This window comes from Mesocricetus auratus, unplaced genomic scaffold (genome assembly GCF_017639785.1).
Source record: "Mesocricetus auratus isolate SY011 unplaced genomic scaffold, BCM_Maur_2.0 Super-Scaffold_100015, whole genome shotgun sequence".
Taxonomy (NCBI): domain Eukaryota; kingdom Metazoa; phylum Chordata; class Mammalia; order Rodentia; family Cricetidae; genus Mesocricetus; species Mesocricetus auratus.
The window spans coordinates 24,564,269-24,582,913 of NW_024429198.1; the positions used below are offsets into that span (position 1 = coordinate 24,564,269).

The 18,645-nt window shown below is 51.0% G+C and overlaps 1 protein-coding gene and 1 long non-coding RNA gene across 4 annotated transcripts in view; one reads left to right on the forward strand and one right to left on the reverse strand.

The window, feature by feature from the left end:
- The window catches only part of Ankrd33b (ankyrin repeat domain 33B), a 64,664-nt gene extending 50,874 nt beyond the window's left edge, over positions 1–13,790 (reverse strand). The window contains exon 1 of one of the 3 annotated variants that reach the window (XR_005881604.1): positions 12,957–13,790. Coding sequence is in view for 1 of the 3 variants with exons in the window: in XM_040757689.1 (XP_040613623.1) it covers positions 12,957–13,313 (357 nt within the window). In the remaining 2 variants the exon portion in view is untranslated. The remainder of the gene's footprint in view (positions 1–12,956) is intronic. The other 2 variants (XM_040757689.1, XM_040757690.1) reach the window with 2 other exon arrangements.
- Positions 10,819–15,518, forward strand: LOC121144285. Its single transcript, XR_005881605.1, has 2 exons — positions 10,819–11,054; positions 11,646–15,518. It is a non-coding gene; the product is annotated as an uncharacterized LOC121144285 (long non-coding RNA).
- The last annotated feature ends 3,127 nt before the right edge of the window (positions 15,519–18,645 follow it).

Below are 18,645 nucleotides of genomic sequence, written 5' to 3' on the forward strand. Positions count from 1 at the left end.
AGGCCGAGTTCACCCTCCAGAGCCTAGCATCCACCTGCTCTAGCTTAGGGACTTCCACCCCAGGGTAACTGCGTCCCTACAGAACACTTGACAGTGTCTAGACAGCATTGTCACCACTGGGGAGCAGGTTTATCCTATCATCTAATATGGGAATGTCGGGACACTACTAAACATCCTACAATGTCGAAGCCAATCTTTCCACAAAAGTGGGGCCAAACACCCCAGGAGTGCCAAGCTTGGGAAATACTATTTTTAAACAATGACAGCCATGATTTACAATGGTGTGACTTAGATTTTTGAAGACACAGTGACATGAGAGTAATACACATGCAGGAAAAGAAAAAAAAACAAAACAAAAAATTACTCTGGGTTTGAGTTGGGTCTCTTCCCAGGCTAGTGATACCTTCCCTTTCAATGCTGGACAGCAGCAGCAACAGCGCATGCTACAGACAGTCCCTGATCAAGAGGGAGACAGCTAACAGTGCAAATGCATGCTGCTAGTCTGGGGTGCTTGGCAGGCTAGGTGTACTAAACACATTTGCTTGGGAAGGAGATACTGGTTTCGAGACACAGTCTCACTTGGTAGCCTAGACGTCACTTTGTAGCTCAAGCTGACTTCACAACCATCCTCCTTCCCCCACCTCCCAAACGCTACGATTACATGAGCCAACATCCACATGCAGTCTCCACATGAACCTACACAATAAGTGCACACTCACAGATGAACACTTACATGCACACACAAACGTAAGAACCCAGGGTATGCTGAATGCCCAGTCCAGCTGGTGCCTTCTGGGGGGAGGGGCTCCCCACCATCACAACCAACCGATCGACAAGGCCTGGTCCAGACCGCCATGAACAGGTAGCATACAGATGACAAAATGTGCTAGTCTCTCCTTCTCCTGCCCCACAGTGTCCACCGAGGGCCTTAGAAACTTTTGGAAACACGCCCCCGGCCAGCTCCAGAGAAAAGGTCACCACAGTTCAGCAAGCTGTGTTCAAACATTAACTAGGTGAGCGAGGCTGACTTTTCTGCACCTGGAACTCACTTCCTAGAAGCCCACTCATGTTCTCAAGCCAAAGAAAAGAACCCAGCGCCACTCCAAGTCAGGGGAGAGCCAAGTCAGAGCAGGCTATTTTTGGCAGATGACCATTGTCCCATGAATTGTCAAGTGGCCATGCTGAAGGATTAGACAGAAGCAGCAGAGTGGGAGGGGATGGTCCTTTAGAGTTGGCACCGCGCCCACACTGAAGTCAAACAGAAGCCGAAGGAAACCTCTGAAATCTGCCGCAACCACTGTTGACCAACATCAGACCCAGGACGGGCCAGCACCACCGCCCCCAAAGCAGGAATCTTTGCTCTGACTTGTACTCAAGGAAGACGAAAAGCTGTGGCCATCACTGACAGGACGGCTGCAGTCCCTCAGAGATCCTCCCTCCAGGCCCACCTGCTTACTGCAGCAACACCTCAGACTCGGGGTGCGCCCAGATAAATGCCACAGCTGCTTCCTCATCTGCCCCTTCCTAAGAGGACAAGAGTCCGTGACATGTGGGTGTGCATGTATTACACTCTCTGTGTAACCAAGGACAACCTTGAACTCCTTGTTCTCCTGTCCCTACCTCCAAAGTGCTGGTATGATGCTGTCACATCCCCAGTGTCTCACACTGCAGCCCAGACTGGCCTCCAGATTCACATCAGGCAATCCTCCTGCCTCAGTCTCAGCCTCTAGGACGCTGGGATTACAGGTGTAAGCTACCACAACCAGCTCCATTTCCTTAATTACCCCCCCTTTTTTTTTTACTTAAACATCTGCTTGGCTTCCACCTTTTTCCAGGGCTGAAGTACAGCCAGCAGTACTGAGAACAAGCACTCGTAGCAGCCATGGCTGTCGACTGAACAGCTACCGCTGGACGAAAGTTTCCTATTTAAGGAACTTTTTTTTTTTTCTTTTTCGAGGCAGGGTTTCCCTGTGGCTTTGGAGGCTGTCCTGGAACTCGCTCAGTAGACCAGGCTGGTCTCGAACTCACAGTGATCCGCCTGCCTCTGCCTCCCTAGTGCTGGGATTAAAGGCGTGTGCCACCAACGCCTGGCTTCACATATCCACGTTAGCGTGGGCTGCTGCTGCCATCCTCACAGACCTTTCTAGGTCAGGCCTACAGGACACAAGATCAAAGGAGCAGCTGCTAGTGCGTGAAGGTGCTTGCTGCCAAGCCTGATGCCCTGGTTAACCTCTGCATCTCACAGAAGTAGGGGAGAACTAACCCCTCCACGCGGCTCTCTGACTCCCACACGGGGACCATGGTACACATGCACCCACACACACACAAAGAAAACAAATAAGTATAAGCAGCATTTTCAGGACTGGAGAGTGACCCGGCCACTAAAGGCACTGGTTGTTCCTGCATAGGACTGGGCTTCATTCCCAGGACTCACATGGTGGTGGCTTACAACCATCTGTAACTCCAGCCCCAGGGAATCCAAAGCCCTCTTAGGACCTTCAAGGGCGTCAGGCACACACACAGTGCACATTCATATATGTAGTCAAAACCTGCGTACCCACAAAATAGTAAAATACATCAATCTTTAAAATATATTTTTGAAAAGAGCAGATGGCTGTCTCTGAGCACACACACACCCAGCAGCCAGAAGGAAGATCTGAGAAGGGGGTACAGGCAGGATACGCTGGAAAGATAAAGACCAGCACTCAGCCGTGCCTTCACTCCTGCTCTGAGCCTGCATAGCATAGCATCCAGCAGAGACAACAGTCACCGCAGCTGACGACGATGGCAAGAGGGCAGACATCAAATGGAAGAGGATGCCGGAAGCGGCATCTGTATCCAGCAGTCTGGGCTGGAGTGGCCCTCCGTGCCCAGGAGACCACTTCCTGGGTCAGCAGCCTAGGGAGGCCCTGTGCAGAGGAGAGCTCCTGCTACCCATACTGAGCCAGGTTCATGTCAGCTCCATCACCAAAGGTCAAATCAAGCAGAGGGTGAAGGTGACAACAAGGGGGAACCCCCATCAACGTCCTGAAACAGTTAACCGGCCCACAGGAAATTGCACTCTTCAACGCCTGTTCTTGATGCCAGTGCCCTGCTTATGACACAACAGCAATACCAGGAACCTGACATTGCTGCAAACCACTGATGTGTTCAAACTGGACCTGTACTGCTAGTGTGCATGTGTGAGGGTGAGTGCATGTGTATGCATGGGTGGTGTGCAAAAGTATGTGCATATTCACATATGTGAAAATGTGTCCATGCATATGAGTACTGGAGTGTATGCATGCATGCATGAGGGTGTGTACATGCATATGTGTAAGGATGCATGCATGCACTGTGTGAGAGGGTGTGTGCATACATGTGTGTAAGAGGGTGTGTGTGAGGGCATGCACATGTCTATGTTTAATTCCATCCACTTTAGCCCACATATGTCTTCCCATAGCCACTACAAGCAAGGTGCAGAACCATTTCATCCTCAGTGTTAGTATTCAGGCATCTGTACCGGCCTGCCCTTGAGGTTCTGACAAGATATGCCCTCAGCTGTAGCCAGTAAGAGCACCACCTGTGAACATTCACTATGTTCACTTTTAAAGGGCCCCGACCACCTCCCATCCTTCTCTCTTTTCTTTCTCTCCATCTGTTCCTCTCTCTCTTCCCCTCTTCCCTCTCTCAGGAGGCTGGTCCCCACTTCCCTTTCCCCTTTTTATGATTCCTTTCCCTAATTAAATAAAAAAACCCTCTTCTTGAACCCAGTCCCATGGCCTTTCTCTCTCATGAGCTGCTTTTCTTAAATTACAACACTCAGAGCTTCTCCAGTTGTCTTTATTTAGCAGCCCTGCCTTCTCCAACCCTGAGCTGTCCTCCATCTCTACAGCCGCACTATTCAAGAGTGTTACAGTGTCCAGTGAGCTCTTTTTCACTCAGTATAACTCCCTCGTCTTCCTCCCCTACTCCCAGAACTGGATACTGAGCCCAGGGCCCCCCACATGCTTCATGAGATATTATCACTGAGATGCACCCCTCTTTTCACTTCTTACTTTAAGACAGGGTCTCACTGAGTTGCTGCCCAGGCTGACCTTGAACTTTTGATCCTCCTGCCTCATTTTTCTCAGAAACTAAGATCACAGGTTTGCACCGTGAGGCCCAACTTCTCTATTTTAACCAACTTCATGGAAGGACACTTTCCTAGTATATGTGAGGCCTGAGGTTCCAACCTCAGCATCCAAACTGGCTCTTCTGGAAGGACATGAAGAAGGACTCCTAACTTCCAAGGCATCTCTCTAGTCCCAAATTCTCAATGTCTTATCTCATCTAAAATACAACCTTCTGAGAGCTACAAAAAGCCTCTGTGGTCATATTCCCACTCTGCCTTTCTCCATGTTGCTCAGGTCTCTGAGGCGCCCTTCCACCACCCTTCCCTGCCCAGTTCTTTCTCTTAGTATTGCTAGGTATCCAGTTAGTTATCAGCAGACTTGACAGGCATTGGGTATGGACCCCTCCCCCTCATAATCAGTACCATGTAAAACCAAAAACTGGAGCAGTAAAACTCAAAAAGACCAGTCAAGGGAAAGGGACCCGAGTTCCATCTCTGGCCCTGGAAGAAGACGCGACATTCTGGACATCCTGGAAGGTCATCAATTGATCGGTATCTAGCACTGGTTCCAGGAATCCTGACTCCTTCAAGATTGCTATCTAACAGAAGACTTTGCATACCATTGCTCTCTCCTGTAAGAGTCGATCCAAGCATGCCTATCAATCACCTGACAGGGAGATGTCCATGGGGAAGGCTGCTCCAGAGACGCCTGAAATAGAAACTGGGAAATGGCCTCTCTAGCCACTCTTCCTGCTTTCCCAGCGTGCCCTACACAGTTGTATCTCTGGCCATCGTCCATGCTCACCCACTGAAAGTATCCTGCTCTGCAACAGTCTCTTTGGCCACTGGGCAACCTGACCCTCTGGGAATGATGCAATTTACTCAGTAATAAATTCCACTTATCCTGTACACCACACTCTGTGTATCTCATCTGAATTCTTTCCATGGAGATCAGGAAGCTAAAGGAAGGCCAGAGCAAGATCACAATGGCATTGATTACACATGTGCATTTGTGTGTGCATGTATACACACTTTCACGCACTTGTGCGCACACACACACACACACTAGACTGCCTACATGATTACTTCCCAACCTTCTTGAATGAAGCACATTACCTTAGCTTAATTCAACTCCTCTTTTCTTCTTATTCCTTTTAATAAAAAATAAATAAGATAACATATTTTAAATAAGGGATTGTTTTGACTTATGTATGCCCTATGGCTATGATTTAGAATTACTACCCCAATAAGCTGAAACAGCGATCCACAAAAGTTAAAAGACAGGGCTAAAGTCAATCCTAAGCAAAAAGACTAAGGCCTCAGCATACCCAATCTCAACTTATACAATAGAGCTATAATAATAAAAACATGGTATTAGCACAAAAACAGACATGTAGATAGACTAGAGAACCCAGATTTCCATCTACACAACTACAGCCACCTAATTCTTTACAAAGACTGAAGACACTGAAGACTGTTATGATGAAGCAATTGAGAGGGGAACCTTGGATTCCATGGCAGGCGAGGGTGACCGAGGCAGACGGAGCTTAAGTGGGAAGTTTTATTAGAAAGGGAAAGGGGGGGCAGGGAGAAAAGAGATAAAAAGACACAGAGATTGAGAGGACTGAAGAGAAGAGAGAAACAGGAAAAGTACTGTCTGCCCCAGGGGGACAGCAGGAAAGAGAGCAGGGGGGGGGGGGGTAATCTGTCTTTTAAAGGGTCCTTTGCACCTGCTTGCCGACTATGCAACCATGGAATCCTGGGCTGACCAGAGTACTGCCTGAGTGCATTCTGCCAGGAGACAGGAACAGGCCAGCACAATGCCTGAATCCTTACAAAGACAACTTTGACAAATGGTGTTGGGAAACTGGATGTCCACATGTAGAAGAGAGGAACTAGACCCTTGTCTCTCCCTGTACAAAAATCAACTCCAAACGAATCAAAACCCTCAACTAAAACCTGAAATGCTAGAAGAGATGGTAGCGTGTGCACTGTAACACACAAGCACAGGTAAAGATTTCTAAATAGGAGCCCAGTTGCTGGGGAAATGAAGCCAACATTTGAAAACAGAACCGCACGAAACCCAAAGGCTTCTGCACAGGAAAAGTAGCCACCAATCAGGGAAGCAGCAACCTACAAAAGGAAGGAAACTTTTGCCTGCCCTACATCCAACAGAGGAGAGTAGTACCTAGCATCTCATGTGATGGCACATGTGTGACCCAGCGCTTGTATGTGGAAGCCAGAGGGCAACTCAGGTCATCAGACTTGGCAGCAAGTGCCTCTGTCCTCTGAGCCTTCTTGCCTGCCCCATGAACCAGCTAGAAACTGAAAGGAGACTATATATTAGCTCATTATAAAGTGGACATTGAGTGTTCCTCCAAGGTCCGTGTGTTGAATGTTTGGCCCTAGTCTGTGTCTCTCTCAGGATGTGATAAAAACTTGAGGAGATGGAGCCTACCAGGAGGAAGTTAGATCATTATCAGAAAGTCTTTGAATGACAGTATGTCAGTCCCTCTTTCTCTCTCAGCGTCCTGATTGTCATGAAGTGAGCAGCCTCCTGTGTTGTTTTTCCTCATTTGTTTCAGCCTTTTAAGCTAAGGCTATCCTATTCAGAAAATGCAGCTTCTCGATTAGTGGCTGTGGCAGCTAGGCCACAAGAGCCCAAACTGAGGGAATTCTGTTCCCTCAGGCACCAACTCTTTCAAAGCTACTAAGGAAACTTATTTCAACCTTTGCCCACTAAAGAACTCAAGATTCAAAAGTTGAGGTAGAATCCTGCTTCCCAGAGAGGCTGTATAGCAAGCAGCTCACCTCGTTGGTCTCTCAAGAAGCCCTCGTTCTTGCCCCTCCTTATAAACCCTTCTCCACCTGACTTCTCCCTACAAACTCCTGTCAGCTAGTTGCTGACGCAGCCTCCTGACCACAGGTAACTTTTATTTGATCAAACACATCTTTGCATCATTAAGTGTTCCAGAGCATAAACAACAGTAACACGCCTCAAATCAATATTCTACAACACTCCTCCATCGTATGTTCCCACCATGCTGTACCGTGCAGTCACAGGCCCGACACAGCAGGCCCAAGTGACTGTGAACACAAAACTTTGAAACTGTGAGCCAAAATAATCCATTTCCTGGTGTGCACACTACCCAGCATGCATGTAGGCAGGACTAGAAGGCAACATTCTCCAGTCGGATCTCTCCTCCCACCCTTCTGACAGTTCCAGGGATTAAACTTAAGGTGTCAGCCCTGTGTAGTCAGCATCTTTACCTGCTTGCTGAGCCATCTTGTCAGCCCCTCCATCTGTTCTGGAATAAGCACCCCCTCATCACAGCCACCTGGGAGCTGAACTCGGAACCAAAGGCTGTTTCAGTGGCCTAGAAGTCCCAGACATCCTGTAGACATGGAGGCTGAGTTTGCATCATTAAAACAACTCGGAAAAACCAACAGACAGCAACCCCCGCCAGCACAACCACACTGATCAAAGACGGTTACCCTCAAACCATGACCGTCTTTACCCTCAAACCATGACCGTCTTAGCTCCCAAACACTTCCCCGGGCACTAACACACTAACTAACACACTAACACACACACTAACACACACACCACTGCTCAACAGCTAAACATACAGAGGCCTGGGATTTGATGAAGGCACCCAGGAGAGAGCATATCGTTGTTCTAGACTTAGCCTCATCTTCCCTCAGGTAGACAGCAAGAAGAACTTCTCTCCCTCTACACTCCCACTTCAGAGGGAAAAGTCTGTTTTCTGCACTTGAGCTTGATCTGTGGCTTACTTCAGCAGAAGTGGACTTAAACCTAGACCAAAACGGCCCTCCTGGAACCTGCATGTGCCACAGAAAGCCAGCAGGACCAGTCGCTAAGGGTGAGCAGTCGTGAGGGGCAGAGATGAGTCCTCAGTTGAGGCCATCCTGATCTTGTCATCTGCAGCCCACCACCAGCTGGGTGCCGACAAATAGAAAAATCTAGCCTCCATAGGCTACACTCGGCCACCCTCAGCAGAGAGGTTCCTATTGAAGCCCTGGGGTTTCCTAGGTGTGAGTTACATGAGGAAATGTCCCGTGCAGCCGTTGGGTTAAAAGTTTGGTAGCATTCTAAGAAATGGTCAAACCATTAGAGGGTGGAGCCCAGCGTGAGGTTCTTAGACCCCTGGAGGTGTGTGTCCTCAAAGGGGACTACAAGACTGAGAGACCTACTGCTGCATTGAAGTAAGCAACTTCCTGTACCATGGCCAAGCAGCCACAGCCATCCAGCACCCAGAGGCAAAATGGGACAGGCCTGATCCGGCCTGGGCTGAAAGCTGCCCAAGTATGAACCCAGACAAATAATCAATTTATAAATCTTATAAATCAATTATCTCAAAATATTTTTATTGTAGGTACACAGACTAACACACATAACCCTACACAGCCACAGATAACTGATATCCTTATACCTAAAGCATAAGCTCCTCCTACTGATGCTAGGCCTGGACATGTCCCCAAGGACAGTGGAGGAAGAAGAGCTGGCTACCTACCGCAAGCCCACTTGAGCTGATTCGTTTTATTAAATATTTTCACTTATTTTACATACCAACCACAGTTTCCCTCCTCCCCCCACCACCCATCTACCACCACGGCCTCATTATTCCACCATGCAGAAAGGGGCAGGCCTCCAATGTTAGTCAACCAAGCACGGCATATCAAGTTGAGGTCGAGCCAAGCTTCTTCCCCTGCATCAAGGCTAGGTGAGGCATCCCAGCACGGGGAATGGGTCCCCAAAGCCAAGCTGATTCACTTTTATTGCAATCCATGGAGTTCCCAGTGCAATGCTTCTCAGTGCCCCTTCTCTCCTTCGCCACCCTCGAAGATGAAACCACCACAGGGACACCGTGGACCAGGGAAGTGGCTCAGAGGGCAAAGAGTTTGCCACACAAGCACAAGGACCGAAGTTTGAACCCCTGGGACCCACATAAGGCCAGGCTCCATACAACCCCAGTCCTGCAATGACAACATTCCTATGACAAAATGGAAGGCAGGCAGACAAATTTCTGCAGGTTCATGGGTCACTCTGACCCAAACAAGGCGGAAGGTGAGGCAGACCAGAGGTTGTTCTCTGCCACCCACACACAGTGGTGAGAATGCCCCCCCACACACACACCTCACAAACAAGCATACCCACACAGAGCTCACATACCCCCCCACACTCACACCCACACACACACACACACACATACACACACACACACGGGGGGGGAGGGGAGAGTTAAGAAGAAAAAGACATGAACACATTTCTCAAATGCAAAGCAAAGCTCTCCCTGTGTGCACTGGTCCCTGGCAAGCATTGGAGGTTCCCAGGCCAGAACCCACTCTCCATAGTAACTAGCAAAGACCTGAAGTACAGCTTCTCTATGAGTAAGTCAGTTTCTATGCACACACAAGACATTCGGGGCCTAGGAGGATGGAGGGTTGTGCATGAATTCCAACACTTTGATCCTCACTTTAGGAACAGAAAATTCCTACATTCATAATAAATTCTTCATTAAAAAATATGCAACAAATTTCTCAATTGTATTTTAAAGGAAGGTGGTGATCACACCCAAGTATCAATAGAATAGGAGATATTTGCCTCTTACATGAGGGGAGGCATCCCGTGCTGGGGGGCTTTGCTGTGCTGTTATTCCTGAGATTTCAGCATACAGACACACTTTACGCTTAACAGGCATAATTTGGCCCAGCTGTCTGGCATCAAACCACCCTTCCATGACAACTATAATGGCACAAATAGGTACCTTCCGTTCTGCTGTTAATGAAGGAGAGCCACCAGGGCTGCAGGAATAAGCCTGACTTAGATGCTAAGGTGCGAAGAATTAGGAAAAGGGTTTCCCCTCCCTTTAATGAGAGGAACCAAACAACCAGAGTCCAAAACCACAGCACATGTTCGGTTCCAGAAGGAAACTTCTGTGATAAATACTAAAATGTTGCACAGTAAATCCTGAGATCCTTGTGAAGACTTCAGCAGCAAACTGTGGTGGTCAGTCACATCCCCTAGTCTCACACGTGCCTCAGGCTGTAGCTGTCGAGAGGTGAGCTACTGAGGGTAACAGCAACTTCAAATGCCTCTACAGCAGCAGCTCCCAATCTTCCTAACGCTGCAGCGTTAATACAACCTGTCATGTTGTGGTGACCCCCGCCCACAAAAATTTTAGTTGCTCCTTCATAACTGTAATTTTACTACTGTTACAAACCATAATATAACTGTCTGACATGCAGGGTATCTAACATGTGACCCCTGTGAAGGGCTATTTGACCCTAAAAGGATCTCGACCCACGGGCTGAGAACCACTGCCTTAGGGGCTCCCGGGAAGCTGGCCCTAAGCAGAGGCTCACAGGAGCTGTCACCCGCTGTTAATGCAATCACCCCATTATTATTCTACCAAAGCTAAGGTTTTCATTAGGACGAATGATCAACCCCTAGACCAGGCTGGGACACTGCTCCTGCCTCGGGATTGTGCTCCAGTGACAGCTGCTGGCAAATGACCATCCTATGGACGCCCTCAGCCCTGCGAGTCTCAACACATGCACCCCCCTCAGCCAGCTCTGGGCTGAGATGGGAGGGGGTGGGAAGGCCTCCCAGAGACTGTACCCTTAGGACAGAAACCTGCAGGTGGAGAGGAAGTGAATCACGTGACCATTAGGAGGCACACGAAGCACTACAGACCAGACGGGCCACTGGCAAGCTACGCAATTCCCCATATTCCTCAGTCAACTAGGGATGGCTGGGTAATCTTCACCTGGCCTGAGCGACCTTTCTAGCCTTGGCTCTCACGGCCCCTCCTCTACACTCCAAGCCATTACCAAACCACAGTGTAACTGCCACCAACCCCTGACTCAACCTGCCTGACCAGAATGTCTTCTGCCACCTGACCCCCGAAGTCTCTTACTTTCACCTCAACAGCTAAGGGTAAGAATGTGGGCTGTTGCTTTTTCCCCTCAGGGCACACAGAACATGCGCCTGGGCCTCTGACCCAGAGATAAAAAGCCCAGGGCCCTTTCCTCGGGTCCCCAGGGGCATCTGATGGGTAGAAAGAGACAGAGACTCAAAGCAGAACAAAGGCCCCTCAGTCTCTATCTTCATAACTGAGGGAAGAGAAAGTTTTACCTGGCTCAAAGGCCACAAGGCTGGGCCTAATGCATTCTCTTCGGAACCGGAAGGAAGCAAATGAGGGAGTAATGGGGAGAAAGAAGGTAAATGAGAGCTCTGTGTGCCGGGGCTTCAGCAGGCTAGGGACAGGATCGCACTTCAGGCTCACAAACCATATAGAAGGGACTGTCACTGAAGGTGTGCTACACAAAACAGGAACTGTTGGGGGGGGTGAATGGACACGATGGACTCCTACCTGGCCCTTCCCGACCTCTGTGAGGGGGAGGGGCTCTACAGGGGTCCTGGAATTTGATCTATCCCGTTCAAGCCTCCCGTGGACGGTTTAACTTCCCAGCTTTCCTCCCCGCTTTCAAACTTTCGGTTATTGTTTGTCTGTCCGTCCCGCTACAGGAGTCATAATAAAGCTGAGGAGGCCAGCGGCCACTCACAGGTGAAGGCTTCCCCAAACACAGAGACCCTTTGTCACTGCCGATCCTTTCAAGCCGCGGCTGTGCTTGCTCAGGAAGAAGAGGTTTCTACTGAGAACACCTGACCCGGAAAACTAGCTTAGTTAAACTGAAAGTGGAGCAGAGAAATAGCCCCCCGAGTCCTCCTACAGCATACCAGCTGGAACAGCCACCACAGGGCACCAGGGTGTGCTGCCTTCATCATATAGGTCTTCTCCCTAATCCAATTCCATGCTGTCGGGGTTACCGAAAGCAGAAAATGACACACTAAGTGCTTCACATTTGCCAAAGTCTGACCCACACTGCAGCCGGGGCAAACCACTGCCTGCACACAGCCCCGAAAAAAAGCCAAAGCACCGGGTCACCACGTCCCTACATAAAAGCGCTCATTTTCTGTCAGCTGTGACTCGGGAGCAGAAGCACAGACGTCCCTAATTTGTGCAGGGCTGAGTCTGCAGAAAGCACGGGGCCTCCGGGAACATGGAAATCAGGTGAGGTTGTTTTGTCCACCCAGCAGAGGCCAATGGGGACACAGGCGCAGCGGTCACTTTCCCGGTCCGTGTTCGGTGGGAACAGCTCTCTAACTTTCTCTTTTCGGTTTTGAAACTTTCTGTCTTTCTCTGAGCCTTGGCATGATTAACGGAGACTGACTCCCTACCTCCCCGCCAGCCGAGCTCAGTGTGTGCCGCTACTGTGCGGCGCGGCACCGGGCCTGCCTGAAGGGTGGCTGTGAGAGCTCGCAGGCTTCGACCCGCCGCGGTGACCCGCCGATAAGGCTAGCTGGCCGTCGCGCGGCTAGGAGAAGCAGGGAAGACAGAGCTGGAAGGCAAGGGAACTGTAGCTTCCAAACCCTAATTCGGACACCAACGTGTTAGGCAAGGACAGCGGGAGAGGCCGAGGGGACAAATGAAAGTGGTTCCCTGCAGGGGAGTAGAGACGGTCACCTACCTGGGGCCTGGGGGAACTGAATAGACCAGACCTCCCCCACCTCCCAGACGTCAACACTTTACCAGAGCGGGCCTCCAGGTAGAAATAGGGGGTCCCCGGGGCGGTAAGGGGACCGGGACGTATTAGGAAGCCGGGTCGGGTCATCTCCCGCCGGCTCCGCACCTGAGCAGAGCAAATGGTGTCCCATTACCATACGCTACGCGGGAGGGAAAGGACGCTCTGAGAGGCAGCAGATCCAGAATTGGGGTAGCAAGCACGGAGATCGGGGCGAGGGAGGAGAGCGGAGGGGACCCGAACCCGAACTTACCCGGCCGTTGCGGTCAGTCTCTTGTACCTCCTCGGAACTCAGCCCGCGCTGCACTAGCGCCCGCAGCAGCCCCACGTCGTTGATGCAGGCAGCACGCAGGAGGGTCGCCGCCTCGGGGACGCCCTCCGGGACGCACTCCGCACTCGCCGCGCCGCACTCCTCCTCCCCTCCGGGAGGATAGAAGGAATCGTCTGATGCTATGCTGCGGGAGTCAGGCAGACTCGAGAAGTCCTCGTATTCCTCGTAGTCCCCTGGGTCGTCCCCTGTCTGCGCGTCCCGGGGTGGCGTCGGCGACTGCGGAGACGACAAGCAGCGTGTCCCGCCGCCCTCCGGCCCGGGCCCAGCCAGCAGCACCATGCTGGAGGCCTAGGCGCGGGCCGGGGGCTGGGGTTCGGGTTAGGGGACCCGGACTCGGGACTCGCCCCGAAGTCACCGATTCTGGCGCCTAGCGTTCGCAGAAAAGCCAGGGGCCCCGCGCGTTCCGACCCGGCGGAAAGCGGCGCCAGGCGGCTGCGCTCCCGAAGCAAAGTCACTGGCGACTGGAGAAAAGCCCCTGGGGTGGGAGGAGCCGCGGGGGCTTTCCCTGCGCTGCGGGGAGGGGTGGTATCTGGGCAGTGGGCGGGACGCCTTCCCAGCTGGAGTCAGGAGCTCAGCGGGGGGTCCCTCTCCTGACCCCGCCTCTGCCACCCGGTCGCTTTGTCCCGCAGCAAGGAAAGGCACGCGCCGGAGAACCCGAAGCTGAAACTCGAGAGACTGAAAGCCAACGTGAGGGACAGCGGGCGCCCCGCCCCTCCCAGGGCCGCTCCCTGGGGACCCCGGTGTTGATCGGGTCCCGGGACACCAAAGGCTGAATGCGTTTCCAGCGTCGGAAAGTACCGGTCCCTGGAGACCTACCCCCTTCTCACTCCCCCCCCCCCCCCCCCAGTTCATCGTGATCAGCCCCCGGGCGGGAGGAGGGGCACTTTCGCCTGCTGCCACAGAACCAGTCACCTCCGAGGCAGCCAGAGCTCTAGGGCCAGTCGCACTTGGGAGACTGTCCTACCGGGCTTTTGCAGCACCAAAGGGCGTCCACTCTGGGGCTGGCGGTGGAGCCATCCACTTTGGAGGAAACTCCACCTTGGGAGAACCTGCCCTAGCGACGACCATGATCCAAATAGGGACTGGATGTGGATTTGGGAAAACTAACCCGAAGGGGAGGCGGGGTCTGCGGAGTCCCCAAGTAAGGCAGACCGGAGCAGGCTGCGTGCAGCTGGATGGTTGGTCGGAAAGGGATCTTGGAGAGATGGAGAGGTGATCAGGAACCTAAGGGGAGGATGTCTAGGTGAGGAGGGACAGCACCCCGGCCGGAGCTGTGAGGGACTCCACTCTCCCCCATCCCTGACCATTGTCACTTGAGGGGGACCTAATGGATCCTGGCAGGTGAGAAAAAGAAGGGTTTGATCCCAGGGCTGCAGCCAAACACTTTGGAAATTGCGACCACTGGCCACGGACACCACCGAGTGTCAATAGCACCCTACTGCCCTTTGCCCATCTGTCCCGGTGGCTGTTTGTCGGGAAGCGTGTGTAAGGATTTGTCACCTGGAGCCCCTCACTTTGAGGAGGAGGTGGTGTATCCCTGTTCTAGGGGACATCCCGGTTGTGTCTCACGAGACGATGAGAAGCCCCTCACTTCTCTCCCTCCCTCCACTGCGTCCTTCTCTTCTTTTCTACCGATCTTGACAGCGTGCCCACCAGGCGCACCAGCCTGTGAGCGGCTGAAAAGTGAACAAAACCGAGACTCTGCCGGGCAAGACGAAGGGACCCTGGATGCAGGAGAGCGAGTCGAAGGACATAGTGGGAAAGCGCATGCAGTGTATGCTCCAACTGGCACTGTAGGCTGAGAGACGTTTGACCCTCGAGGTCCTAGAGTAGTTCCTGGTGCCACCCGCACTGGGCCAGTCACACTGTCGTGGTCACAGGAGCTGGTGTACTCGGGGCTTTCTTTCTAAAAAGCACCCACCATCCCCAGTCACGGTTCAACTTCTCCCCGCGTCTGTAACTGCCCCCAGCTGCGTATATTCCCACTGGGAATTTCCCCTTTCCAGGTCGACTTTTGTTACAGGGACCCAGGGGATTTACAAGGTCCAGCTGCCGGCCACCACCATCCCCTGTGTATTACAGTGGCCTTGGTGGTGCTGGCTTGCTGACTTTACTCTCCTCCCAGCTTGACAGAGGGTTGTTTTAAATCCGCATTCCACCATCACCACCCCAAAGCCACTTTGGGGGAACAGGGCTGTTTCTGAGGACCGGGGAGAAGATAAACGTACTGCAACCTTGGCAGGGGGAGGTGTCCTGAGCCAGCTGCAGTTTATCATCGCTGAAGGGGAGGGGCACTGTTGGTTTTCCACTTCCTCTTTTCTTTCTCAGAAATTCAGGTCCATATAGTGCTAGAATCTTTTGTCATTTAAAGATAAGCAAGAATGGGATTAGGGTACAGCTCACTGGTGCCTGCCTAGCATGCCTAAGGCTATATAGGTTTGGTCCCCAGCACTTGAGGGGTGGGAGGAATAAAACAACTCCAAAGAATGAGCCCTGGTTTGTCTTCAATTGCTTCCCCCTGTCCTTAAAAGCCTATCCTTGTTCACCCTGGTATTCTCTGTGCCTGTGATCCCAGCTCTAGGACACTGACGAGAAAGCAGTTTAAGGTCATCCACAGCTGCACCGAGCAAATTTAATGCCAGCCTGGGCTACTTAAGACACAGTCTCAAAAAACAGTGTGTGTATGTGTGTGATACATACAGCTTCTCAAAACTTCAGATAGACACAAGTTCATTTAAAAATCAATAGTAGGCTGGAGAAATGGCTCAGAGCTTCACAGCACTGGCTGCTCTTCCAAGGGACCCGGGTTCAATTCCCAGCATCCACAAGGCAGCTCACAACTGCCTGTAACTCCAGTTCCAGGAGACCTGACACATTCACACCAGTGCACATAAAATAAGAAAAATTCAAAATAAAATCAATAGCATTGAATGAAATTGTGTTTAGTGGATTGTTTTGAGTTTCAAAGGTGATATGTCATATATAATACATACATATATTGCGCAAGGAGGAAACCAACTCCAGAAGGTGGTCCCCTGCCCTCTCCACAAGCGCACATGCACAGACACAAACAAGTAAATGCAGAAACACAGTGCGAAGCTGGGCATGGTGATTCATGCTGCCACATCCCTATCACATAGGAGGTGGAGACGAAAGGATTGCTGCCAGTCAGCCTCAGAAAAGGAAAGGGGCTGGGGGCTCGGAGGACCCAGGGGCTCAGCAGTTAAGGGCAAGTACTTCTCTAGCAGAGGACCCAAGTTTGGCTCCCAGCACCAATACTGAGCAGCTCACAACTATCTGTACCTCTGCTTCCAAGGGATCTGACACCCTCTTCTTGCCTCCACGGATACTGCTCTCGTGAGCACAAACTCACATAATATACACACTTCAAAACTAAAAAGAAATCTTTAGGACTGAAGGACCGGGCGTGCAGGCAAGCATCACCTTACCAACAAATAGCCTACTCTTGACATTCAAGGTGTTCCTAGCATTCTCCATAGAGTACACGATTTTCCAGATGTTTCCTTTGGAGAACAACCCTTCTGAAGTGGCTTGGACTCCTTAAACCCCAACCTGCTTGCTTGTTTGTTTAGATTTCATTGTCCTTTTTCTTTTTTCTTTTTAATTAGTTCTTTAAGAATTTTGGCCGGGCGTTGGTGGCGCACGCCTTTAATCCCAGCACTTGGGAGGCAGAGGCAGGCGGATCTCTGTGAGTTCGAGGCCAGCCTGGTCTACAAGAGCTAGTTCCAGGATGGCCTCCAAAGCCACAGAGAAACCCTGTCTCGAAAAACCAAAAAAAAAAAAAAAAAAAAAAAGAATTTTGATCATGGGCCGGGTGGTGGTGGCTCATGCCTTTAATCCCAGCACTCGGGAGGCAAGAGGCAGGAGGATCTCTGAGTTCGAGACCAAACTGGTCTACAAGAGGACAGCCTCCAAAGCCACAGAGAAACCTGCCTTGAAACCCCTCCACCCCCAAAAAAGAATTTTGATCATGTTCACCAACTCCTCCCAAATCCATTCCCCCTTCTCTATGCACTGAGCCATGTGTCTTTTCCCCCTCGTCTATCAAACCCAATCTGTGCTGCTGTTTATCCATGTTTAACCTTTCATTGGAGCATGGTTGACTTAGGATGCACTACAGTGTTAAAGAAAACTGACTCTCTGACCAAGCGGTGGTGCCTTTAGTCCCAATACTCAGGAGGCAGAGGTGGTGGATGTCTGAGTTTGAGGCCAGTCTGGTCTACAGAGTGAGTTCCACGGCAGCCAGGAGTACACAATACACAGAGAAATCCTGTCTAGAAACAAACAAAAAGAAAACTGACTCTCCGCATCCCAGCAGTTACCAATCACCAGGAGTCCCTCAGCTAGGGCTGGGACTTCATGTCCCCCTCTCCGCTCCCTGCTGGGATTTGATTGTGGGTAAAGTTGCATGGGGCTTGTGCATGCTGTCAGAACTGCTGAGGTCATGCATGCAGCTGCCCTTCTCTAGCCCAAGGACGCTGTTCCTTGGATTAATGTTTTGCCTCTGGCGCTTCCTGTCTCTGCTTCCTATTCCAAAATGATCCCGGAGCCTTGGGGGCCGGGGGAGCGCAGTAGTTGTTCTCCTTGGGACTGAGCATTCTGAAGGCTCTCATTCTCCATGCCTTGGCTGTTTGTGGGTCTCCGCGTTGACCACCATCTACTGCAAATAGAAGCTTCCCTGATGAGGGACGAGAGATACCTTAGGAGATAGGTCTAACAATGTCAGTTTAATTTTATGCCCAGTAGCAGAACAACAGTGGACTTTCCCCCATGGCCTCTGACCTGTCTAGCTACAGATTTTTTTGCCCAACTATTGTACCAGGTATGAGTTTCATTTTGTGGACTATGATGTAAATCCAACCAGGAAGTGGTTAGCTGTTTTGTGAGATCAAGTTTTGCTGTGTAGCCTAGGTTTGCCTTCAATTATTAGAAATTCTCCTATCTTGGCCTCAGGAACACTGGATTATAGGCATGTGTCATCAAGCCTAGCCTTACCTCTAGTAGTTTGCTCAGTGTGTAGTCAAAGACTAGGGTACGGGGAAGGCTTGGGGCTGTAAGGTCCTTAGTGCCTCACACCGTTGTAAACCGATGTAACCAGACCCCAGTGGAGATGCTCCGAGGAAGCATGACAAAATGCTTCCTAAGCAAATCTCATGAGATAATGCATATCTGACATGCTCCTTTGTTGTTAAGTTGTACAGAGTTGCTTTTCCATTTCTAGCAATGATTTTTGAAAGCCAAATGGGGGAAGAAAACATTGCTGGAAAAACATTCCTTATGCTCGGTGTTAGCGGGAGTTGGTTCATAGCCAAATGCAGGGGAATGACTTGTGAACCAAGAGAAAGCTGAGCCTGTTTACCCATTCTGTTAACCCTGCTGTCTCCAGGTGAGTGGGAATTAAACAAAAAGCACGGAGCCTGGAGTGCTCACACATGTAATCTCAGAATCTGGGAGTCTAACACAGGAGGATTGCCATGAGTTCAAGCCCTGCTTGGCCCATAAGAATGGGTATCAGGGGGCTGGGGAGATGCCTCAAAGGTTAAGAGCACTGACTGTTCTTCCAGAGGTCCTGAGTTCAATTCCCAGCAAC